The sequence below is a fragment of the Carlito syrichta genome, unplaced genomic scaffold (assembly GCF_000164805.1).
Source record: "Carlito syrichta isolate Samal-C Ts95f unplaced genomic scaffold, Tarsius_syrichta-2.0.1 Scaffold314525, whole genome shotgun sequence".
Taxonomy (NCBI): domain Eukaryota; kingdom Metazoa; phylum Chordata; class Mammalia; order Primates; family Tarsiidae; genus Carlito; species Carlito syrichta.
Window position 1 is genome coordinate 1,227,625 of NW_007258621.1, and position 25,883 is coordinate 1,253,507.

General features: G+C 49.6%; 1 protein-coding gene across 1 annotated transcript in view; it reads left to right on the forward strand.

Moving 5' to 3' along the window:
- LOC103274137 (nitric oxide synthase, brain) overlaps nucleotides 1-25,543 on the forward strand; it is a 71,053-nt gene extending 45,510 nt beyond the window's left edge. Inside the window, exons 4-9 of the mRNA XM_008071605.2 lie at nucleotides 13,644-13,772; nucleotides 15,430-15,575; nucleotides 17,309-17,471; nucleotides 18,802-18,893; nucleotides 22,151-22,292; nucleotides 25,400-25,543. Coding sequence (XP_008069796.1) covers nucleotides 13,644-13,772; nucleotides 15,430-15,575; nucleotides 17,309-17,471; nucleotides 18,802-18,893; nucleotides 22,151-22,292; nucleotides 25,400-25,543 — 816 coding nt within the window. The remainder of the gene's footprint in view (nucleotides 1-13,643; nucleotides 13,773-15,429; nucleotides 15,576-17,308; nucleotides 17,472-18,801; nucleotides 18,894-22,150; nucleotides 22,293-25,399) is intronic.
- Nucleotides 25,544-25,883: the final 340 nt, after the last annotated feature.

Sequence of the window (25,883 nt, forward strand, 5' to 3'; positions counted from 1 at the left end):
TTTTTCTCACCTGCCCAGACAGCTGACAGGCCAGGCCAGAGCAACCCTCGGGAAGTGTGAATGTCCCACCCACCCTCTGCACCGCAGAGAAGTCTGGGTGGAATGGCCAGTGGGAGGTCAGGACAGAGGCCATGGCCCAGGTCACTCAGCAGGTGACAACCTGCTTCCTTTTCCCTATGCTTGATGTAAGGAAGGCACCTTTTACTATAGGCTCGTCTGACCAAGGACTGCCTCTCTACACAGCTTCATTCAGGTCGGAGGAGGAACATTCCAGAGCCTCCATGGGGATTGCCTTCCTTAGCTGCTAGCCAGGAAGATAAGGACATCAGGACATAGTACGCTGTCCTCAATAATCAAGGCCACACTGTGAGCATTGGGGAATAATTGTCTATTCATGATTAAGTGGAAAGTGGAGTTTTAAGCTTCTTTATTCTTAATTGAAAGTGAAGGTGTGTTACCATAATACGAGCCCTCCCAAGACAAAGAAGGATGGAAAGAGGCAGCCTCAGGCAGATCCAGGCTATAGTCATGACTTTTTAGGCAGACACTGTATTGTCCCAAGAGATAATATCTAGTTATATTTTAAATGTATTGCCAATGTTTCAAATTTTTACATAACTATATCTACAACTTCTCTGAAGTATATACCCCATCTGGTCACGTTGCACCTATATCCTTATGGGCAGCATTTGCATAGACTAAATAGCAGCTACCTGCTCTAAACAGGGGGTGGCTCTCCAGTTTGCCACAATCCCCACCACTCCCTCTTGCTCCCTCTCGTTAAGACCAAGTATCCATTGTTGTCACTTGTAACAGCCTTAGTGCTGTTGATATTCTTATAATAAGATGAAAGTCGAATCTTTTTATATCTGTGTCTTTATTATAGGTAGCAAGCAGAGAAAGGTCAAGAGGTTCATACATTTCAGAAAAGATTTTTATGAAAATGAAGACTAGTCTTGTGTTTAATATGTAACCAAGTGTCCTGGTTTGAAGTCACCCAGGCTGCTTTACTGATTCTCCTTACCTATCTGCTACCTCCGGTATCAGAGATTGTGATTCCTGGTCTGCAGTGACCCTTGAGACCTGGATTTTAGGGAAGAAGCAGAGGAGGCCTTGACCCCAGCAGAGATACACTGAAAACCACTGCAGAAACCTGAGCCATGGTAGGACTCCAGCCTGTATGCAGTGCCTCAGCCGCCAGTATTACTTTTACTCTAACACCCTTCTCCATTTTGTTCTGGGCAAACTCCTACTGATCTCCAAAACCCGGGCCAAATGTCACTTCTTGGGGTAAGTCCTTCCTGGTACCCACTTCCTTTCATGCCATCCACCTCAGTTAAACAATGAAAGCTTGCAAAACATAACCTTGAACTTCAAGTCTGAGAAGTGGGCTCAATATTGAGAATAGGACAGGGTGCTGAGCACGGCAACTGACATCTATAATCCCAGCACTTTGGGAGGCCAAGGTGGAAGGATCACTTAAGAACAGCCTGGACAATATAGTGAGACCTTGTCTCAAAAATAAAAATAGGGAAAAATTAGCCGGGCATGTCAGTTCATGCCCGAGTACAGGAGGCTGAGATAGAAGGAACGCCTGAGCTTAGGAAGTTGAGGCTGCTGTGAGCCGTGATCCTGGTGATTGTACCACTGCACTCTGGCCTGGGTGACATAGTGAGACCACAACTAAAATAAATACATAAATGAATGAATGAATGAATCAATCAATCAATCATCCAGGCATGGCAGTGCATGCCTGTAGTTCCAGCTACTCAGGAGGCTAAGGTGAAAGGATCACCTGAGACCAGCAGGTCCACGCTGTGGTGAACCATGATTGTGCCACCGCACTCCAGCCTGTTCAACAGAGACCCTGAGTCAAAAACAAAAACAAAAACAGGGGTGTTGGTAGAAGGACCACTGGCCTTTCTAGCCATCATGACAATAGGAAAGGAGAGGTCTTGAGAATGTGCCTTAAAGCCTCTGCTAAAATGTGACTTCCCTAGAGGAGAAAAAGGCTGGCTCCAGGGTGCTGGATAAAGAGGGGGAGCCTGAGTTCTGAGGTTACACCGGCCAGGCAGGATTAGCTTAGAGAGTCTGACAAAGAGACCAGCAGAGCTGGGACTTCCATTCACCGCTGCTCACCATCAGAGCTTCACTATAGGATTTGACCCAAAAGCAGTCAAAGCCACAACCTGCGAGATCGTCTTGGCTGTGCTGCCTGAGATTCCGTTTCCCAAATGCCTCTTGGAAATAGAGCTGTCAGGAGGGACCTGGCGCCTGGTTACATACGAGTCCCAGCTCTGGAGGAGCAACCCCGCCTCACCTGCTTGACACCTCCATGGGCACAGGCTGCAGGGATGGTCCCCAAGCTGAGCAAATTAGTGAGAAACATGGTGTTCTTCCTTCCCTCCTGAAAGCCTGCCTCCTGCACTCAGCCTCACCTCCACCTGCTCAAAGTACGCTACCTAGAGCTCCTGGAATCAGCTCTGTCCTCCCTGTTGTGACCCACATTTACTGCTTTTATAAGCTTCCGCGGGAGGGGTTGTCATTGTTAATAACACAAAGAGGGAAGCAGCCACTACCTGCTCTCCTGAGTCAGGAAGAGACAGGTGGGGATGGAGGAGCCCCTGGGCAACTGCAAAGACTGGGCAGAATGCAAGTGAAGCAGGGCAGGTACAGGCTAGACATGAGAAGGAACTTCCTGACTCAGAAGACCATTAATTCCCAGAAGGAATAGTGAGGCCTGTCTCTTTGGGGATTCCAGAAGGGATTCCCAACTTCTTTGATGCTCTTATTTGTCTAAATTCAAAGAAAAGTAGCCATTCAGTCACCTGTTTTTAAATCAGTTTCAAATGGCTGAGACACCAATCGTTATCCAACGATCATTTCTCTTGCCAATAGTCTGGGTGAGACTCGAGACTTGAGTCCCCACTCAGAGCACAGTGTGGGAATAACTTTGGGACCCTCATCTTCAGCACCCCCTTGCAAATTGCATCTGACCCGGGATGGTAGATAGAATGAATGCATTCGCCCATTGCCATGATACCTGCGGTGTACACAACTCTGGGGTGGAGGCAAATGTGAACGTCACCTTCCCTGCCCTTCGGATCTTCATAGATACATGTAGGGAGCGCTCATATCAGGAGCAATTTGTGCTAAAACAGAGAGGGGCACAACACACTGTGAGAACATGATTATTTCTGCAGGTAGGTACCCGGAGAGGTTTACCCCAAGAAACGACATCTGGCCTGGGTTTTGAAGGTCAAGCGGGAATTTGCCTAGGAAAAAACTGAGAAAGGCACTATGGTAAAAGAAATGGTTGTGGCTGATACACACTGTGCATTTTTCTTTCTTGCTGAGGCTCATTGTTAGTTCTCTGAGGTTGTCTTTGGTGCTGATTCCACCTAAGACACGTGAAGTTTTGACAGCATTGTAAAGGCCCCCATCATAAACATCATCTTAAGTGAAATGCTACCCTAGCAACTGCTGATCTTCCAATTCTCCCTGCAAAATCTTGGAATGTGAATCAGGTCCTTCCCAGCTTCCCTTACGTGTCTGTTTCCCTTGCCTGCCTGGTTTGCTTCCCTGAGGGAGATGGAGTAGAACCATGCCCTGCCTGGGGACAGAACATCTATTTTCAGATCCTAACTAAGCATCCATCAAGCCTGTGGTGCGTATGAGTGGGGACGGGCCTGGGCCTAGGGAAGTGGATTTCCCTCTGGGGTTCAAGCCCCTTGTCCATCCTTCCTGCTGCCCTGACCCTCTCCCCAGCCCCTGGCTGATAAAGGTGGTCAAATAGTCAGACAACTGATGGCCACTCCATGGAAATCCCCCTCCTCATCAGGAGCTTGGCACGTCCTCACCCCTGGGACAAGGGGCTTGCTGACTGTTGTCAAAACATCAGGTAAGTGTCAGCATCCCTCAGCCTCCAAATGATGAGGAAGCAGGGACAGGCCTGTGGGAAAGGTTTTTTCCTCAATCTTCAGAGGGTCAAAGGACACAGGGCCATGCCCCGACTGGCCAACTGCTGCTGGCTTTGCTGAAAACCAAAGAGGGCAGCCGGGTCCAGCTGGCCTGGAACTGAAAGACAGCAAACCAGTGAAATACCCTGCCTCTCGGCGGCCATCCAGTCTGCCCAGGGAAAATCTTCTAAATCAGCCCTGACTCACTGCACGTTAATGATGTCAGGATAAAAATAACAACTATGGTGATAACACTACCCCCTCACAGGTGTGTAGCCAGTTGAACCCTTGGACTCACATGCCAACCTTGAGGTCGGGAGCCCAGCTCCTAGCTAGTGACCTTGATTAGATGACTAATTAGCATCTGTGCTGAGCGTCCCTTTCCTAGTGGGGCTAATAGGCCCCTCGAGTTGTGGGGAGGATGAAATGAGATAAAGGATGAAGTGATGGTGTCACCATAGCAACAAGGCTAATATTTACCGAGCAGCGTCAGGTACTGTGCCAAGCACTGTGGGTCTACCGTCTCTGAATCCATAGCCCAGCCCAATGTAGTGCTATCATTGTTCCCATTTTACAGATGAGGAGACAGGCACAGAGGGTGTATGGCTCGATGAGAGTCACATAACCAGGACGTGGTGGAGATGGGATTTGAACCCAGACTGCAAGGCCCCAAGCCTACTCTGTAAGGCCTGGCGCAGAATAAGTGCTCAAAAACTGTTGGGCATTATCATTGTTCTTATTTGACTGATTAATAGATTGCTGATGTGACCCGGGTGCAGTGGCTCATGCCTGTCATCCCAGCACTTTGGGAGGCTGAGGCGGGAGGATTGCTTGAGTCCAGGAGTTTGAATGGTCCACTGGCACTATTCAGGTTGACATCTGGGAGTCCCTTCCCTCAGTCTGGGCAATACAGTGAGGCCTCATCTCTAGAAAAAAAATTTTAAATATTAGCCAGCCATGCCGACACACACCTATAGTACCAACTGCTCAGGAGGCTGAGGCAGAAGGGTCGCCTGAGCTCAGGAGGTCGAGGCTGCAGTAAATCATGATGATGCCACTGTACCCCAGCCTGGGTGACAGAATAAGACCCCAATTCAAAAAAATTAATTTTTAAAATCACACACACACACATATAGTGAGGCAAATCAGGTAAGAAGCACTGCGCCCATTTTACAGATGAGACCCCCTGGCCCAGAGCTCAAAGTGACCATTCACTGAGTCATGAGAAGGCCACATCTCTTTCCCTTTATGACTACATTGTCACTCTTGGTGATCATTCAAATCACTGTGATGTCTGTGATCTGTGTCTCCTGGGGGCCAGGCTCTCGAACACACAGACGGCAGAGCAGGAGGGCCTTGAGTGGAAAGCCAGGGACTCTGAGAGCCTGAATTCCAAGCCCAGCTCTCTTGCTTGTCTCTTGTTAATTTGGGGATAGACACTCTGTCCTTCAGAGCCTTAGTTTCTTGGTCTGAAAAATGGATCACCGGGAGGCGACAATAATGAGCCAATGGATGGTGCCTGGCCCAGGGCAGGCACCAACTAGGCATTTACTAAATGTTACTCAAAATGGAATTGAGCACAATCACTGCCCTGGAACTCACAGCCGAGCCATCCCTTATTTTCATTAGCTATTTGCCTCGACTTCTGGAAACTTCCAAGACAAGCCACAGACAGGGACACACACAGTAGTCATCATGACATTTGGGGTTTCTGGACTCGTGCTCAGATGTCACCCACACAGCCCACGTTAAAGGCGGGTCCACTGGCACCATTCAGGCTGACATCTGGGAGTCCCTTCCCTCGGTCTCTCTCTAAGCATCTGAGAAACCCCCTGGGATTTTAGATTAATTTTTCACTTTAGGAAGATGCCCCAAGTCCCTAGTCCCAAGCTGCTCTTCAGCTCATTCTTGCCCCCCACCTTGATCGGTCGGGCGACTCTTGCTTGGTCCAGCTCATGCCCGAGTTAGACACCCAGCAAATGCTGGATTTTCCCCGAAGTATCCTCAGTGCCCCCTTTCTCAGGTCACCCAATGTTCCCGGGGTGCCCTCAAAGCAGTAGATGCCCCCAAAGATGCTTTCCAGTGATGCATACTGAACAGAGTCTCTTTCAGTCCCTGCGGGGGCACCTGGCTTGCCTCCTCCCAAGCCATTACCTGCTCAGCGATGCCCAGGTCTTTATAGGTCATGGATCCCAGAGAACAGCAACCAAGTCCTGCTCCCTGGGTGGTCGGAGTCAGGGTGGAGCCAGGAAGTGGGGCCTGAATGGTTGGTGTTTGGGTTCAGCCCTGTTGGAATTTCCACATATTTTGCTAACTGTTTGTTTTAACAGTGTGTGTATTCAATATAAGCTGCCCCAACTGCTCTCCCAGTGGGATAGTGACATTCTGGTCCTGGGATCAGCAACACCACTGCAAACTCACTCCCTGTATCACCAGCACCCAGATTCAAATTCTTTTCCCATCAAGGCCAAGTTGACTCAAAGTCATTCTTCTTCCTCTCTTTGCAAGTCCATATCGATTACTAAAACCCACTCCAAACAGACTCTTAGAGGTCAAGGGCCCCAACCCACTTCCATGTACTGGGGGTCCCAGGATACTTTGGAAGATAAACATAAAACTCATTATTCATTTTCAATATTTATGGGTAGCAAGTTAATGCTTGCAACAAACACACACAGTACAATGCTGTATCATGGGGATGGGCCACGAGATAATTACAGGATTCGTTTTAGAATTAATCCCCAGTGTGCAGCTACATTCTGGTCTGGTAAAGGGATGGAGTTGTCTAGTAACATCTGGCGGTGCTGTGACATCACTGCAATCTGGAGAAAGCGTCAACGATCTCATCTAAAGGCCCCCTTGCCTAGATGTCCTCACTACCCCCATCATCCCAAACTGTGATGGGTCTGACTCTGAGCACCCCTTTCTGAATCAGCCTCCACAGACTGTCGAGGCAGGGGAGAGAGAGGCGGGATAAGCAGTAAAACTTTAATGGAGTTATTGCAAAGAACCAATCCCTTGAGACACCAAGGTATGCCTACCCTACAAGGAAACAGTACTCCACGGTCCTAAACACAGTTGCTTACATTCTGTAAGCAGCAATTTGCAAAGTTGCATGACCTGCTGGTGGGCCTAGACCCTGAGTTGCCCTGATCGTAACCAGGTTACACTTGCTGCCTGGAAGAGGTAGGGCCCACAGGTGGGTGCAGTGCTGCCCAGGGCTTCAGCAACGGGCACAGGGTGCGGTGTCTGGCCCCTGGCGTGGATGGCCCGATGCCCAGCTCACCCCAGTGCACTGCCCTCATTTCAGGATGAGCCAAGCAGGACAGGCCACTGCAAGCCTACAATAGAAGCATCGTCACTGGTGCCAGAAGGACAAGAATAAGAAGTGACTCGTGTTGTGCAGGCTTGGGCCTTAGCGTCCAGATTTGTTTTGTTGCTGTAAAGCACCATCCCCTGGGTGGCTGTAACTGCAGAGTTCATCGTCTCACAGCACTGGAGGCAAAATCCAAAATCCAAGTGTTGGCAGAACTGGTGGCTTCTGAGGGCTGAGAGGAAGACTACGACCCAGGCCTCTCCCCGTGGCTCATACACGGCCGTTTTCAGGTTCACATGGGTCTCTCTGTGTGCGTGTCTGTCTCCACATGTCCCTGTTTTATGAGGACACTAGCCCTACTGGATCAGGGCCCACCCAGACAACCTCATTTTCAACTTGATTGCGTCTGTAAAGATCTTATCTCGGCCGAGCTCGATGGCTCAGCCTGTCATCCCAGCACTTTGGGAGGCCGAGGCAAGTGGATTGCCTGAGTCCGCGGGTTCGAGACCCACCCGGGCTACTTGACGAGACCTCATCTCTACAATAAATCAAAAATTAGCCCGGCGTGGTAGTGCGTGCCTATAGTTCCAGTTCCTTGGAAGGCTGAGGTGGAAGAATCACCGGAGCCCAGCAGGTCGATGCTGTCGTGGCTGGGAGCGTGCCACTACACTTCAGTCTGGGTGACAGAGTGAGACTCCAACTCAAAAAAAAAAAAGACCCTATCTCCAAGATCACGTTCTGAGATGGGGCGGTGGAGTGGTTAAGGGTATCAGCATGTGAATGTTGAGGGAACACAGCTCAACCCACAACAGCTCCTGAGATGTTCTGAGTCTTGCTATTAGCCCTGGCTATAAGCCCTCAGTCCTGGTTTCACCATGAGGCTCGTGACGGTGACAGCCACAGCTGAGGAAGGCCGGTGTTTGGCCTCTGTTTCTAGGTCTTCCCACCTGTGGAACTGAGTTTCTGTCTTCCTGCCTCAAACACCTCCCTTCCTCTACCTCCCTGCATTCTTCTCCTTACTTCTTAGCATCTGCCAAAACGCTCAGCATTCCTCCACTTGCCCAGACTGGAAGCTCCCACATCCACGTTGACCTCGTCCTCTTCCCTCCCAGCCCCCAGTGCCCAGATGCTCTTGGTTCTGCTTCCCCCAGCTTCCCTCTGCCCACTTCTGGTCCTGCCGCTGCAACCACACACCCCGTCCATGGCCTCTCCTGCATGGTTGCATCAGCCTCCTCACGGGTCTCTCTGCCTCATCCTCTCCCTCCTGCAATCTTTGCGATCAGTTATTTCCTAAAACTCGGCTCGGAGTAGGTCACTCAGTCAGGCAGTTTTGGGGGCTCTTCATTCTCTACTAAACCTAGGCCAGGTTCTTTGGCTGAGGACTTAAGGGACTCCACACTGTTGCTGCTCTTTTAGACCTTGTGTTAGTCGCTCGGGCTGTGATCACAAAGGACCTTGGACTGGGTGACTTAGACAGCAGAAATGGATCGCTCACAGTTCTGGAGACTAGAAGTTCAAGATCAGGGTGCTGGGGAGGGAGGGAGGAAGGACGGAAGAAAGCGAGGAGAAGCGGAAGGCAGGGAAAGAAGAGGAAAGGGAGAGAAAGAAGGAGAGAAGGAGGGCAGGAAGGAAGGAAAGAAACTCTCTCTAACACCGCGGCATTTGAGCACTCAGTGGTCAGCCACTGGAACTCAATCCTTTAGATCTAAATCTGCAGACTTTTTCTGTAAAGGGCAAGATGAGACGTATTTCCAGCTTCGTGGGCCATGCGGTCTGGGACTCCAACACAACAACTAGCCCGCTCCGCCGCTGTAGCGCGAAGGCCACCAAGCCCAGTGCAGAAACAGATGAGCATGGCTGTGTCCCAGGAAAGCTTTACTTGGGGACACTAGAATCGGGACTTCATCTAGCTTTCGTGTGTCACGAAATAGTATTCTTCTTGGGATTTTTGCACTCAGTCATCTGAAAATGGAAACATTGGCTTGTTGCAGTGGAATCCTAGCACTTTGGAAGGCTGGGGTGGGAGGATCACTTGAAGCCAGGGGTTTGAGACCAGCCTGGGCAAAATAGGGAGATCCTTCCATCTGTACAAAGAAAAAATGAAAATAAAAAAATTAGCCAGGCATGGTGGCTTATACCTGTAATTCTAGCTACTCAGGAAACAGAGGCAGGAGGATCCCTTGAGCCCAGGAGGTCGAGGCTGCAGTGAGGTATGATTGCACCATTGCACTCCAACTTGGGGACAGAGTGAGACCCTGTCTCTAAAATAAAAATAAAATAATAAAAATGGAAACATCCTTCTTAGTTCATGGGCAACAATTTGTGAACACTGCTTTAGAGCAAGCCTCTATAAGATGCTTCCCCCGTGGTGAGATGCATCACCATAAGCTGAGGCCTAGAACACAATCCCTGGCTCATAGTAGGTTCTCACCATGTATTTGTTGAGAGAAAGAAAGAAGAAAGAAAGAGAGGGAGAAAGGAATCAGAGCTCCAGGGATCCCACAAAATGCAGTTCTCAGCTCGGTGCTCAAGCTTCCCTCCTGACGCTGGGTCAGGGCCACAAGATACTTCCTTGCCTTCCCTGAGGCCTCTGCAGATGTACTGACAATGCCATTGACATGCCATGAGCTCACAACCTCCTTTGCAAGTGGAGTAGCAGGCATCCCAGGGACCCACTGAGAGCCAACCAGCATTCTCTGCTACCTGCAAGCACCCCTTGTAAAGTGGGAATAATAAGCTTCTTGCTTGGCACATAGTAAGTGCTCGCTTAATGTGAGTGTTCTGTATTCGTCCCTCAGCATTCTCTGTGACTTCTGTCCCGGACTTAACCCACCTGATTGTGATTCATAGCTGTCCTCACAGACACAGAGCCAGAAAGGGACACATGGAGCCACAGCCCAGAGCCCACTTGTGGCTGGGCCCCGGCACAATAACTCATAAGTGCAGTTCATCTGCATTTCAAGCGGGAGAACTTTGGAAGAGTCATTTGCATCCTGCACCAGGGCCCCAGACTGCTATATTAATCCCCCCCGTGCGTCCCCTCCTGAGTCATCTGAAATTACTGCTGGCTAATTAAAACATCAAGGCCCCAAGGACAGCAGCCCTGCCAGCAGCCTCTAATGCCTGATTTCAAGCCTGTAATCCAGTGAAACCTGGTGGAGGGTGGCATGGCTCGCACTCTGGCAGCCAAGTACGTGGCTCTCAGCGACCCCCTCGCACGTCCGGACCCTCAACAGATGGCCTGTCTTATTAGGCCTGTTCTCTCACCCTTCCTACTCCCAGGCGGTGAAGGCTGTTGGCCGCCACCCACCAACCACGCCCTACTCGTCCTCTCCTGCACAACTCCCCCATCTGCCCTCCTACCCTTCAGGGTCCTGGGCCCTGCCCTGATACCATCACATCTGTCATCCCCCCTGGGATTCCAGCTGCTTCTCAGCCTCCAGGACGTTCATGTGGGTGGCCGAGAGCATTTCTCCACTGGCTGCGTGAAACCTGGTGTTCAGGGAGAATGACTGGGGTGCCATCCACATGGGGAAGATGGATTTTTTTTTTCCCTCAAGGATACGGGTTGCCGGCGCGATCAGAGGAACGTGTCACTACAAAGCCCTGCCCAGATGTGACCTGCATCTACTGCAAGTCTCCTGGCAGAGACAGAATCCCAAAGAAGCGTGTAGGGCATCCAGCCAGGCCTTCAAAGGAAGTGGGGTTGTTTGTACCCAGCTTCCTACAGAGAAGTAAAAGAACTGAGTCTGGCAGGAGAGAAAGTATAAATGGGGAACAAAGACAGAGTCGTCCAGATCCTTCTCATGCTGCTCAGTATGGTAGTATAGTAATAATACTCAGAGTGGTAGCAGACATGGTAGTAATAATACTAGAAGTCGGGCAAGAAGTAGCATAATAATAATCCCATAGTCCTGCGTAAAGGCAGACATTTAGGAAGTGACTTCAGTCTTCCAAGTGAGAAATGATGGTGGCTTGGTCAGGGTGCTGGCCATGGCTGGGGAGAGGAATGAATGGATTCTCAGGCTGTTTGGAAAGCTAAGATGGGTGGGAGTCAGGAGTGCATTGGGTGCGGAGACAAAGAGGCTGAGGTGAGGACAGCTCCCACCTGGCTTGTCCAGAACAGACGGATGGCAGCACCCAGCACTGAGGTGGGAACCCCAGGGTGGGGGTGGGGAGGAAGGGGTGCAGATCTGGCCAGGGCGGGGAGACACAAGAGATCCTATCACCTCCCTACACCCTCCTGGAGCTGTTGTTCCATTCACCCACCTCCCGTTCCCCAGGTTCCAGCATGGCGGCATGAATGCTTTGGCACAGAGCTCTAATTCTGCTGGTTGTGACGGTGGCCGTGATCATTTTCTCGCCTCAGGACATTTGCATGAGCTGTTGTCTCTACCTGCAAGGCCCTGCTTCCTTTTTTTTTTGCCTGGTTAATGCCTGCTCGTCCTTCTGGCTTCGACTTTGATGTTAGATATCTCTTCTGTGTGTGCCACCTCCCCTGTACGTGGCCAGTGGCCCACGTCAGGGCATCCATCATGCTCGATTACAGTGGCTCGTTCAATTGTCAGCACTTCTCCACTGGACTGAGTCCCTGGGGGCACAGAATACATCTGTCTGGTTTGTCACTCTAGCCCTGATCCTTGCTGCCTTGCCTGGCACATAGAAGCTACTCCATAAACAAACATGTGTTGAATGAATGAAGGGTTCAAAATGGCCAGGAGAGTGGATAGTCACAGTCAAGGGCATGGGGTTTGGGAGCCATACTGCCTGGATTTGACTTCTGTCTCCAACTTACTAGCTCTGGCCAACTTAGTTAACCTTAGTTTCGTAATTGGTAAAATGGGGGTAATAGGGGTTTTGCTTGGCACATAGTAAGTGCTCACTTAATGCTAGTGTTCACTATTCATCCCTCAGCGATCTCTGTGACTTCTGTCCCGGACTTAGCCCACCCACTTGATTGTGAGTCACAGCTGTCCTCACCAGCCTGAGCCCCTCCAAGCCACCGAGATGTGGACCCTGCCTCCTTTTTGACTTCATCTTGAACTCGCCCTCACTCCTACACTCCAGCCCCCCAGCCTCCTTGCTGGTCCTTTGAACTTGACCTGCGCATCCCACCTCGAGGCTTTTGCACTTGCCTTTCCCCCCACAATTCAGTCACCACTACCCCCTTGTTTCCTGTTCTTATCATCACTTGAAATCGTCTTGTTCCCACCTGAGTCTACTTATTATTTATCTCCACTCCTCTCATAATGATGTCCAGAAGGGCAAGGGCCCTGTCCGTCTTGTCCACTGCTGTATCCCCAGTGCCTATCCATTGAGCACCTACTGTGTGCTCAATAGTTGAGTGCACGGACACCCTGCCTCGCGGTCGCTGTCCAGCAGTGTCGTCCTTGGGTGAGCATCCATCAACATCGGCTCATCCTCTCCCCTCCCTTGCTTTGCTGTTGCGTCTGGGTGTGCCTGCCGCCCGTCCCCTGGAGTTACCAAAGACCGGTGCCTGCCTGACATACACACACACCTCTGCCCAGGCAGGTAGACAGCTGCCCGGAAACACCCAAGACGACAAGTGCCTTTTCAGTGAGGTTTCGGATGGATGGGCCCACACCGGGCAGCCGGGACTTATCCGCGCTCCCCACCCCCCATGCCGAGTGGTCAGTCTGTTTACAGAGGTGAAGACAAATGGGGACCGAATGTGTTCAAGACAGAGGACAGAGTATGCGCAAAGGCCCTGAGGCAGGAACACGCTTGGCATTTCTCAGAGGCAGCAGCCTGAAATTTGGGGACGATATTCTGTCCTTCAAAACTTTTCAATGTAAACCTTTCTGTTTTTCTAGTACTTTCCAGAAGAATGGTGAGTTTCTGCACCTTCTGCAGGAAGGTGCAGAAATCCAAGTCCATTGACCCAGCTTCAGATTTGAGAATCCCATTTGGAGAGGCTGATGGTGTCCTTGTGGTCATTTATTCATTCAACAAGCATCCAGAGACCCTACTCAAAGTGTCAGACACTGAGACTTTGCTCAGAAACCAGAGTGACACTGCAAAGGGTTATGGATAGAGAAAGGAATGAATTGGGACCATTTTTGCAGTCAATCTATCAGCGTGGCAGACCCTGTACTAGAAACCCCGTTCCCCAAAACAGAATCCAAAAGGTTCTTCCACGGTGCTTCCTCATGCGAAGCTGGAGGAACCAGGTTCCCAGGAGCCATGTACATGTCAACCCGGAGGGGCTGGATCCTTCTCTTGGTGTAGACGATCAGTGACTCGAGGCCGATCTCAGGAAGAACGGAGGCTCTCCCAGGCCCGGTGGAGACCGTTTTAAGGTCCCCTCAAGGCCCTGCCTAATGCCCCACCTTCATTCTCTCCTCCAGCCCCCCGCCTCAGGAAAACAGTCTCCCACGAAGAATGGCAGTCCCTCCAAGTGTCCCCGCTTCCTCAAGGTCAAGAACTGGGAGACCGACGTGGTTTTCACCGACACCCTCCACCTTAAGAGCACACTGGTAAGTATCCCAGCTGGTGTAGACCAGGGTGTCGCAACCTCAGCCTTATTCACATTTGGAGCCGGTTAAGTCTTTGTCATGGAGGACAAGCCTGTGCATTGTGGGACCTTTAGCACCATCCGTGTACCCGCCAGGTGTCAGGACCACCCCCTCCTGCAAAGCCGTGGCAACCAAAAATGTCTCCAAGGCATTGCCTGATAGCCCCCAGGCAGGAAATTCACCTCTGTTGAGAACCACTGCCAGAGACTCTCTTCCTTGCATAAGTGCTTTTTATTTGTGTATTTAGTGCCCAGAATAATCTCAGGGGTAGTTGCCAGCTCTGAATCCATCTCTGTCTCTCACAGTCTGACCGCTGATGGACAAATCCTTCCTTGAGTTCTCAGTATGTCCTCTCAATTTTCATTTCATATTCTTTGCAGTCAACAAACCAACATGTTGCTTTTAAATATTTGTTGACAGTTGGACCTCTTGGAAGAACATTGTATCTGTAAGCTATTGCAGTGTAACAGACTGGCCCAAAATTTAGCAGCTGAACACAATCATTATTTATTATTTTCTAAAAGCCTAGGGACTGGCTGGGTGGCTCTGCTGATCTGGATCAGATCCCTTTGATTTTTGTGGGGCTTTCTCATACCTCTGCAGCTATGTGAGGAGTCAGTTAAGGGAAGGACGGCCCTGGTGAGATGACTCAGCTCTATTTGGTGTGATCTCTCCTCTTCCAGAAGCTAGCTTGGGCTGATTCATGTGTGGTTGCAGGGTACTAAGAATGAGCAGAAAAACGGATGATCTCCTGAGGCCCGGGCTTGAAACTAGCACAGGGTCACTTCTGCCACATTCTAGGGTCAGAACCAGCCCAGAGTCAAAGGAGGCGATAGATAGATGTCACTTCTCCAGGGAGGGTAAAGTGACATCGCAAAGGGTATGGATATGGGAAGGGAAGAATTAGGTCCATTTTTGCATTCAATCTATCATAGATGTGTTCTAATGAATCCCTGTAGCCACGCTCTTCATTCCTTCTTGATCAACATGAAGCCAAAAAATATTCCAGGCTGGGTCGGGCATGGCGACTCACACATGTAATCCCAGTGCATTGAGAGGCCAAGGCGGGAGGATCGCTGGAGGCCAGGAGTTCAACCAGCCTGGGCAATGTAGCAAGACCCCATCTCTACCAAAAATTTAAAAATTGGATGAGCAAGATGGTGTGTACATGTAGTCCCAGCAACTTAGGAGACTGAGGCAGGAGGATCACTTGAGCCCAAGAGTTCAAGGATGCAGTGAGCTATGATCGTGCCACTGCACTCCAGGCTGGGCGACAAAGCAAGACGTTGTCTCTAAAAAATAAAAAACTAAAAATAAATAAATAAATAAATATATTCTGATATATATATATAATCTCAGAATGTAGCACCAATGATTCTGATTCCTAGTCAGAAGCTTCCACTCCCCCAAAATAGAGCCAGCACTGTAGGAACCCTGAAATGCTGCCTCTGTTCCTCACCTTGACTATGACTTTGTCCAACAAAGGCTTGAAGCTGGTTCAATTCCCTTTGGGACTTAAGGGCCAGGTGAGCTGGATCATGAGTATCAGATCCAGGTCCGCAGTCCAGTGCCCATCCCCCTTTACCCAGGCTCACCTGCATCCCTCTCTGCTTTCCAGGAGACGGGCTGCACTGAGCACATCTGCATGGGCTCCATCATGCTCCCTTCTCAGCACACGCGCAGGCCTGAGGACATCCGCACAAAAGAGCAGCTCTTCCCTCTCGCCAAAGAGTTCATTGATCAATACTATTCGTCCATCAAAAGGCAAGTGTGTGTCCGCTCTGGAACCTGGGGTGCATTAGCGAGTACTGGGGACAAAGACATCAGCTCCAACCTTGCAGAGGGATAAACCGAGGCCTGAGCACGAGCCGCTGCCCACTCTACACAGAGGTCAAAACCTGGTAGCCTGGCTTCCAAATCTGGCCCTCAGAAGGGCTTTTGTTTGGCTTATAGAGGGTTGCTTAGCATTTGAAATATTTTAGAGCCAGGCACAATGGCTCAAACCATTGGGAGGTCAAGGCAGGAAGATGGCTTGAGGCCAGGAGTTTGAGACCAGTTTGGGCAAGAAAGCAAGAACCCATCTCTACCCCCAAAAAAGTTTTAATTAGCTGGATGTGTTGGTGTATGTCTATAGTGCCAGCTACTTGAGAGGCTGAGGCAGGAGGATCACTTGAGCCTAGGAGTTTACGGTTACAATGAGCTATGATCGCACCACAGCATTCCAGCCTCAGCGACAGAGCAAGACCTTGTCTTAAAAAAAAAAAAAGACTGTTTTAAAATATTTCAAGCAATCCCATCCCCTAGAGAAACTCACACTTGTTCACAAGAGGGCATACATAAAAACGTTCACTGAAACATTTTTTATAGCAGGGAAAAAATTGCAATTAAAGAACAACAGGAAACATCATCAACAGGAGAATGTTGTCTGTTCCAGGAATGGAATATTATACAACTGTAAAAAACGAAAGAGTGAGAGCTCTGCAGGTTTCTGGAATTGAAGTTTGCAAATAACTTTGAGCAAAAGAAAGAAAGGATAAGATGAAGAAGGATACATCCAGGAGAGCACCATTTCTATAAACTGTTTTGACATGCAGAGTGACATCATACATGGTTTAGGGATAGATACCCATGTAGGAAAAGTATGAACAAGTACATGAGAATCAAAATGCCAGATTCAAGATGGTAGCCACTTCTGGGGGGAGAATGGATTATGGCGGGGGAGTCATCCCCCAACGAACTATTATATGATCTCTTAGGCTTGGGACATGAGTGTTTGTTACATTATTCTGTATACCTTTTCATAAGCCTAAAATTTCACAATAACTTTTTTAACTTTCTAAAATTGAATTCATTGCCAACATTTAATAATTAGGGCCGTGCGCTGTGGCTCAGGCTTGTAATCCCAACACTTTGGGAGGCCGAGGGGACTGCCTGAGCCCATGGGTTCGAGACCAGCCTGGGCGACTTGGCAAGACTTCATCTCTACAATAAATCAAAAAAATTAGTCAGGCGTGGTGGCACGCGCCTGTAGTCCTAGCTACTTGGGATGCTGAGGTGGAAGGATCGTCTGAGCCCAGGAGGGTCGGGGTTGCCATGAGGCATGATCATCATGATTGTGCCACTGCACTCCAGTCTGGGAGACGTAGTGAGACCCTGACTCAAAAAAAAACAATCAGATTTCCAGTTTCTCTTGATAGAAGAACTGGCAGTTCTGGGTCCCCATTCCTATTAGGCAGCAGTTTGCCAGAGTGGAGCCATGGCTGCCTGCTTTGAGCATGACCTGGGCTCGCCTGTTTGCTGCAGTGCCCACCCGGCTAGTTTAGCCATTTGTACACTGCTTACTTTGTGAGCATCTGAGTTCTGCAGTCTTGGCTTTATGCTCAAACTGTTGCATAGAAATCAACTCTGTAGCTTCCAGCCCTGGAATAACTCACCCTTCCACCACCTCCGATTCAGATGAGAGGGTGATGCATCCATGTCCCTTTCATCCTTCTCAGATTTGGCTCCAAAGCCCACATGGATAGGCTGGAAGAGGTGAACAAAGAGATTGAAACCACCAGCACCTACCAGCTCAAGGACACAGAGCTCATCTATGGAGCCAAGCACGCCTGGCGGAACGCCTCCCGCTGCGTTGGCAGGATCCAGTGGTCCAAGCTGCAGGTGGGTACTGGGGCTCAGATACCCTGAGCAGCCCCTTGGTGAGGGAAGGGGGAAAGGCCAGTGGATGGTGCTTTAAAACGGGTCAGCTCCTACCAAGAGCACCTGGTAGTCATGAGGTCCCAAGTTCCCAGACCATGGCCAACTCTGGATGATAGTCATCTCTTATGCAGCAGTCAATACAGTGCTTTTTTTAAAAAATGAATTTGCATAACTCTTGGTAGGGCTTATACTTTCAGTTTACCAAAGACCCCACTACTCCCTTTTGTCTCACACCTACTCTCTGCTTATTTATGTTATCTGCCTACTCCTTGAAGTCATTCGTTTCTGTGTCTCTTGGGTATGATCTTATTCTAGGAAATAGTATAAAATTGGAAATAAATTTGTTATCAAGATCAGGGGTTTTTTGGTTTGGTTTTTGTTTCATTTTTTAATCCTTAATCCCTAGTAACCTAATAAGAAATGTAGCCAGCTCATTAAAACTCCCTCCTGGCCAGACATGGTGGCTCATGTCTGTAATCCTAGCGCTTTGAGAGGCTGAAGTAGGAGAATCATTTGAGGCCAACCCGGACAACCTAGAGAGACCCCCATCTCTACAAAAACAAAGTAGCTGGCATGGTGGCACATGCCTGTGATCTCAGCTACTTAGGAGGCTGAGGAAAGAGAATCACTTGAGTCCAGGAGTTCCAGGCTGCAATGAGCTGTGATCACACCACTGCACTCCATCCTGGGCAACACAGTGAGACCCTGTCTCAAAGATAAGCGCAGCAGCCAGGCTCAGTGGCTCAGCCTGTAATCCCAGCACTTTGGGAGACCGAGGCGAGTGGATTGTCTGAACCCGCGGGTTCGAGACCAACCCGGGCAACTTGGTGAGCCCTCATCTCTACAATAAATGAGCTGGGCGTGGTAGCGTGCACTTGTAGTTCCAGATACTTGGAAGGCTGAGGCGGAAGGATTGCCTGACCCCAGCAGGTCAAGGCTGTAGTGGCTGTGAGCCACCGCACTCCAGCCTGGGCGACAGAGTGAGACTCCAACTCAAAATAAATAACTAAATAAACACATCAATAAATAAAATAAAACTCACTCCTGTATTCACCGTCCCTTACGCCCATGCCTACTTTTAGGGGATTTTTCCTTTTCTGATAGGCCTCAATGCTTAGGATAGAGAAAGGAAGGTACCAAGTCCAGCCTGGGACTCCGTCATGAGGTGCTCACCACTCCAGTGGGGCAGCGACTGGAGTGGGCTCAAGTTCTCCTCCTATGGGCGACTGCCCTGGGGGGGCTGGAGGGGGCTGGGGAGGAGGCACTCAGTCCCACCCTGCACCTCCTCCAGGTGTTCGATGCCCGCGACTGCACCACGGCCCACGGGATGTTCAATTACATCTGCAACCACGTCAAGTACGCCACCAACAAAGGGAACCTCAGGTGAGCTGACCGCTGGGCCTAGGGAGATGCTCCCCCTCAGGTGGGATAAGCCAAGCTGGGAGAGGTGCCCCGGCACCTTTGTCCCATACCCCATCCCATGTTCCTTCGCTGCTGGGCCAAGCAGACCCGCAGCAAACCCACAGCAGCACACATAACATTCAACCCGCAGTTCAGCATCCTCCATGGAGAGGGCAGGAGGAAATAGAGTCCCGGGAAAGTAGGAAAATTCCGTTGCCGGTGGTGACCTGTTTCCTGCACCCTGCTCTGCGGCCTGGAGCTCCCTCCAAAAAAAAGAAAAGAGAAAAAGACAATTCCCTTTCCTGCCGCTGTGAGGACTGGTCCTTCAAACTCCACACCTAGCCATGCCTTGGACTCTTCTCGAAATGACACAAAGACCAAAGCCACAGGGAGCAGGCCGAGGCAGGAGGGTATCCATGTGGCTGGAGGTGGCCTCACCGGCAAGTCTGAGCTGGGAGAGGGACAGCTGGAAGGGAGCAGCTGGGGCCCCACAGACTGCTGGCTGCACTTGTTAGTCTTGCTCACTCACTGCTGCCACAGCATCTATTCCCAGCTCCCGAGCACCAACCCCATCTCCGGGCTGCACAGGGACCACTGCAGGGATATTCCCACAAACCCCCAGGGCCACCCGGAGCTTATGCTGCAATGGCTTATCTGCATTCAACACTGGTTTATTTGGATGTGTCTCTTCATTAAGAAGAAAACAGTGAGTCTACCAGAAGAGGGCCTGTAATCTAATCTTGTGCCTGCATGAAAAATCATGTGTAGGTCTCTTTCCCAGGAGACCTCATGCCTCAGAGAATACAAAAGAACCCTCCTGTGTATCCTGACCATGAACAGAAGACCCAGTCAAGGTTAGACCTTCAAAGAGCTTATGGGCTCCTCTCATGGTTTTCAAAGGTACTGTGAGTAGACATTGGGCAGGGGTCACCCCAGGCCCAGCAGTGTACCTCTACATTTTTTTTTTAATGATCTATTGTAGCATTTTCATGAGAACTTCCATCAAAGAAAATATTCAGGCTGGGCACAGGCACTTTGGGAGTCTGAGGCGGGATGATTGCTTGAGCCCAAGAGATCGAGACCAGCCTAGACAACATAGTGAGGCCTTGTCTCTACAAAAAATTAGCCAGGCGTGGTGTCATGTGCCAGTAGTCCCAACCACTCAGAAGGCTGAGGCAGGAGGATCTCTTGAGCCCAGGAGGTTGAGGCCGCAGTGAACTATGATCATGCCACTATACTCCAGCCCAGGTGACAGAGTGAGACCCTGACATAAAAAAGAAAAAGGAGAGAGAGATCTTTAAGAGCGCCTTTGATTCTATGTGACTTTTTTTTGCCTTCAGCTCCGATTCTAGCCTCGCCCCTAGTATGACGCATCACCCCTCCAGAATCAAATACTACATTGTCTTGTGTAGAGAGTAAGACCTAAAAAACATTCTCTGAACAAAGAAGAAGGTCCCGTGAACTAGACGAGACAGGGGCTGCTGTCTGGAGAAAGTGAATGTGAGTCAGACCTTGAACCTGGACGTACAGTAAAAGAGAGGAATTCCAGTCAAGGGGACCAGCAGGGGCAAAGTTTTGGGCAGGAATGTGTATGAGAGAAGACCTATGAGCAATGACTTGGACATGAGATGTAGTCCTTGTGTGGACACGGGGAGCTAGGATGGCATTTCCACAGCCTGGAATTCAGTCCTCTTAGGGGACCAGTGAGTGCAACTCAGAGAACTCCCGGCAGGAGATACCATAGCGCCATACGGTTAAAGGGCTCTTCTCCTCCCCATTGTCTATTTCAATTCTTCTGATGATGCCAGGAAGAAAGTCTTAGGTTGGTGCTAAGGTATCGTTAATACCTCTCTAGCACGAAGACACCAGGACTCCCGCTGGGCGCTGCAGCAGACAACAATATCCTTCTGCAATTTAATAAGACACAGTCTTTGTGGTTGCCTATGTAGGCAGGCAGGGCCCGTGGCTGGTGACCTACAGTTTTCGTTTAAATAAATAAATGTAAGTACAAATGCAAGCAAATTTCCTTTTAATCCTAAGTCTATAAACTTTGGTTTGGTGCAGAGGGTGGGGAAATTGGGTGAGAATTAATGATGATGTTAGGAGAAGACTGGAACTGGGAATCAGTATTGTGGTTTTTTGTTGTTGTCTGTTGGTTGGTTTTGAGTTGGGAGTCTCACTCTGTCGCCCAGGCTAGAGTGCAGTGGCACAATCACAGCTCACTGTAGCCTTGACCTCCTGGGCTCAGGCAATCCTCCCACCTCAGCCTCCTGAGTAGCTGGGACTACAGGTGTGCACCTCCACACATTATTATTATTAGTAGTAGTAGTAATAGTAGTAGTAGTAGTAGTTGTATTTTGGTAGAGACGAGGTGTCATTAGGTTGCCCAGACTGGTTTCAAACTCTTGGGCTCAAGCAAGCCTCCTGCCTCAGCCTCCCAAAGTGCTAGGATTACAGGTATAAGCCATCATGCCCAGCTGGTAGTAATTCTTAAAGGAAAGCAGCATCCAATGGCTCCTGGAGATTACCAGCTGCGAACAAACTCCCTGGAAGACTGGCTCAGGTCCATATCATTATTCACAATAGCAAAAACATGGAATCAACCATGTTACCCTTCGAAGCTGGACTGGATTAAAAAAATGTGGTACATATACACGATGGAATATTATGCAGCCCTAACGAAGGACCAATATATGGACTTTGCAGCAACTTGGATGGATTTGGAGTCGATCATACTCAGTGATTTGTCACAGAAGCAAAGAACAGAGTTCCATATGTTCTCACTCATAAGCGGAACTTGAACAATTATAGTACTATAAGAATGCGTCTGGCAGTAATGGGAAACTGTCAGGGGAGGGCAGTGGGATTGGCAGTTGAGAGAAACTGCTAGGAGAGAGAGGGGCATACCTCATCAACAAGGAAACCTGCATGATCAATGTTTATATACCTAAACATTGTACCCCACATCTTTATCATAAAAATTTTTTTTCAAGTCTCCAGCAAGGGGGCATGGGGCTTTCCACTCCCCACCCTTCCTCAGACCCATGCTTCTCTCCAGTGGAAGAACAGAGCAAGTTCCCTCCCTTCCAACAGCTGCTCCTTGGGCCCTGGGGAGTTGGGCAGAGACATCATCCGCCCTGGGCCTCGAGCAGCCATTGGCCTGAGTGGCACCGTTCTCAGTATGTCCCCACTGTGCAGGTCCCAACCTGATGCCGGGTATCCCCCTCTCTCCGCCACAGGTCAGCCATCACCATATTTCCCCAGAGGACAGATGGCAAGCACGACTTCCGAGTGTGGAACTCCCAGCTCATCCGCTATGCTGGCTACAAGCAGCCCGACGGCTCCACCCTGGGGGATCCCGCCAATGTGGAGTTCACAGAGGTGCGAGCGTGCATGCTCCCCCCCTGCCCCTTTCCCCACCTGGGATCCCATGCCCCCCCCAGCTGTCTTTAACCACAAACTTTTCTTCATTTAATTTGATCATCTCAGGGAGAGCAGCCAGTGGGGTGCAGTCAACTCTCTGTAGGCCTGCTGTTCCACTGGACCAGTCCCCATCCTTCTGGACCTTTTTTTTTTTAAAGAGGGTCTCACTCTGTCACCCAGGCTGGAGTGCATTGGCGCGATTATAGCTCACTGCAGCCTCAAAATTCTGGGTACAAGCAATCCTCCTGCCTCAGCCTCCTGAGTAGCTGGGACTCTACCATGCCCAGCTAATTTTTCATTTTTGTAGAGATGAGGGTCTCACTAAGTTGTTCAGGCCAGTCTCGAACTCCTGGCCTCAATCAGTCCTCCTGCCTTAGCCTCTCAAAGTGCTGGGATCACCGACACGAGCCACTGTTCCCTTCTGGTTCTTTTACAGCTGGTCATTGGTCATTTTTATGCCATTACCTTGCCGAATCTTCCTGATGGGAACTGTTGTCCCATTTCAAGATGGGTAGACTGAGTCTTATCAAAGCCAAGTGAGTTTTCCAAGGCTACTAAATGAATAGAAAGGGAAAGCTTGAGCTATAGTCCAAACCTCCTGCCTCTTACCAAGAGGAGAGAAGCCGGTATATGGAAACCATGTCTGGCATCCACCTTTTTGGAGTTGGGTAGTCTCATGCCATTCATTCATTCATTCGTTGATACAGTTCTAGTCACACAACCCTAGAGTGGGCTTGGCTCTCGCTGGCACCAGCACCACCACAATCACTGGTAAGCCCAGTCCATTCATTAAAAACCACCAGGGAAGGGGACACCACCATCCCCTGCCCAGAGCTCCTTCCAGACGGTAATGGGACCCACCGTCCAAGCTAGACATGGTGGTGTTTGGACTGTCCCTGCAGGAGACACCACAGGCAGGTCTAGAACAATCGTACACAGGCCTGTACCAGCTTCCAACCATCACCCAACTCTGCCCTGTTGAACCTCACCGTTGGCTGTTACCCTAAGTCCCCTCGGCCCCTCCCGGAACCTCCTCCAAGACCAGCTGGCAAGGCTGAGGGTTTGCTCCAGCCCCTCCAGGCCGCTGGCTCTATTTGCATGTGCCTTTTCTTATGAAAATGTTATTATCCTGAGGAGGGGGTTGTAACCAGGGCGACCAGGAGGCGCACCTGTGCCATTTTAGATGCAGCCAGACTTGGCTCCACTTGGCTGGGCGCTAACTGCGTACTTGGCTGACCTTGTCCTCGTGGCCACCAGAACAGAAACGCCCAACCTCTTCCTCCTGTTCTGCCTCAAGAAACCTCGCTGACCAGGACGTGTTCTCCTAAACCTATGATTTAGTGATCCTCTTTCTACTAACACAGCACAAAACATCAGCCCAAACCTCACCACATAATTATACCTGTTTTTTGAGTTGGAGTCTCACTCTGTCACCCAGACTGGAGTGCAGTGACACAATCACAGCTCATCGCAGCCTCGACCTCCTGGGCACAACTGATTTTTCTGCCTCAGCCTCCTGTGCAGCTGGGACTTCAGGCACGCGCCACTCCGTCTGGCTTATTTTTTTATTTTTTGGTAAAGGCAAGGTCTCCCCAGGTTGTCTAGGCTGGTCTTGAACTCCTGAACTCAAGCAATCCTCCTGCCTCAGCCTCCCAAACTGCTGGGATTACAGCCATGAGCCACCACACCCAGCCCATAGTTACACCTTTTGAAACCCTCTAGCCCTGCCCTGTTTAATAAGGACCCTGGCCCTGTGTGACTACTGAACACTTGAAAGGTGGCTAGTCCTAGCTGAAACGTTCCATAAGTGAAAATACACACTAGACCTCAAAGAGTGAGTACACAAAAGAGTGGGAAGGAGCTCGCGGATCATTTTTCATGTTGAAATAATAATAGTGTGGATATATCAAGTTAATATGCTTACCTAAAAATCAATAGATGTATTGGATTAATCAATATATTACATATAATGTTAATATCAAATGTATTGTTTAAATATAGTCATATTAATAATTTAAGCTTAATAAATTAATATTGATGTTTAATGTATTTAATGATGTCATGTATTACTTGTATTTGATATATTTATTAGATTAATAATGTTACCTATTTAATTTCAATGTCAGATATATAATTAGAATATACTTATAGTAAAACCTTAATACATTATGAATCAATTAATAGAAAGGATAATGTTGAATTTAAAATATGTTACTTAAAATTAGTACATTACTAAAATTATTTTTGCCTGTTTTTTTTTTTTAATGTGGCTCCTAGAAAATTTTAATTACTGCTGGGCTCAGTGGCTCATACCTATAATCTCAGCACTTTGGGAGGCCAGGGCAGGAGAATTGCTTGAGGCCAGGAGTTCAAGACCAACCTGAGCAACATTGCACGTCCTCATCTCTACAATTAGCTGGATGCAGTGTCACCTGCCAGTAGTCCTAGCTACTCAGGAGACTGAGGCAGGAGATTTGCTTGAACCCGGGAATTTGCAGCTTTCTCATACGGAATATGACTGTGCCACTGCGCTCTAGCCTGGACGACAGAGCAGGACCCTGTCTCTAAAAAATACAAATAATTTTTTTAGGGAAATTTGATTACTTATGTGACTCATAGTACATAGTACTTACAGCTACACTAACAAATGCATGTTTTACAGTAACTCTAATACATCTGCCTTTGTCAAATTCAGTAGGTTTTCTTTACAGCTTATAGCACCTATTGCAAATACTTAAAAGAGTAAGCACACGGCAGGTGCAACAATTAGGTCCAGCCCTTGTCCTCTGGGAGTTCCAGGGGGCAAGGAAGCCCAAAAAAACAACAAAGTCTGGTGCTGGAACAAAGGTTTGCCCTCTGCCCCATGGAACCATGAAAGGCCATGCTCATTCGCGTGGTGATGCCAGGGAGAACTTTATAAGGCAGGGACGTGGCCTCAGAGCTCCAGAGCAGGTGTCTCCCAGGGGTTCACCTTTGGATCTCTTTCCTCTCCACCCCTTCCCACATAAGGCCATGGTTGTAGGGTCTGGGGCACAGTGGCTTACCCTGGCGGGGTCTGGTTGCAGATTTGCATACAGCAGGGCTGGAAGCCCCCGAGAGGCCGCTTTGATGTCCTGCCGCTTCTGCTCCAGGCCAACGGCAACGACCCCGAGCTCTTCCAGATTCCTCCAGAGCTGGTGTTGGAAGTGCCCATCAGGCACCCCAAGTAAGAGGGACCGCGATGGGATCGGGTGGGGGCTTGCCCAGTGCCTCTCTCGTGTCCCCTGGCTCTCTCTCCACCCCAGACAGAGGCCGAGAGGGCTGCTTGTTTCCAATGGGGGTCTAGGGCGGAGAGGGCTCCCTCAACCGTCCATTAGTCCTCCGTGGCCGGCCAGGGGGCTGCCATCTTTTCTGAATCATACGTTCCTCACCTCACCCCTGCCCATCAACAAGGACCTGCCCTTTTTCCAACCCTGCGGGTTAGAAGAGAAGAAGCGTCTAGTCTTCCTGCGGGCACACAGAGCACACATTTTCAATAGAGGGGGCTGTTTAAAACTCTACAGGGCCTGG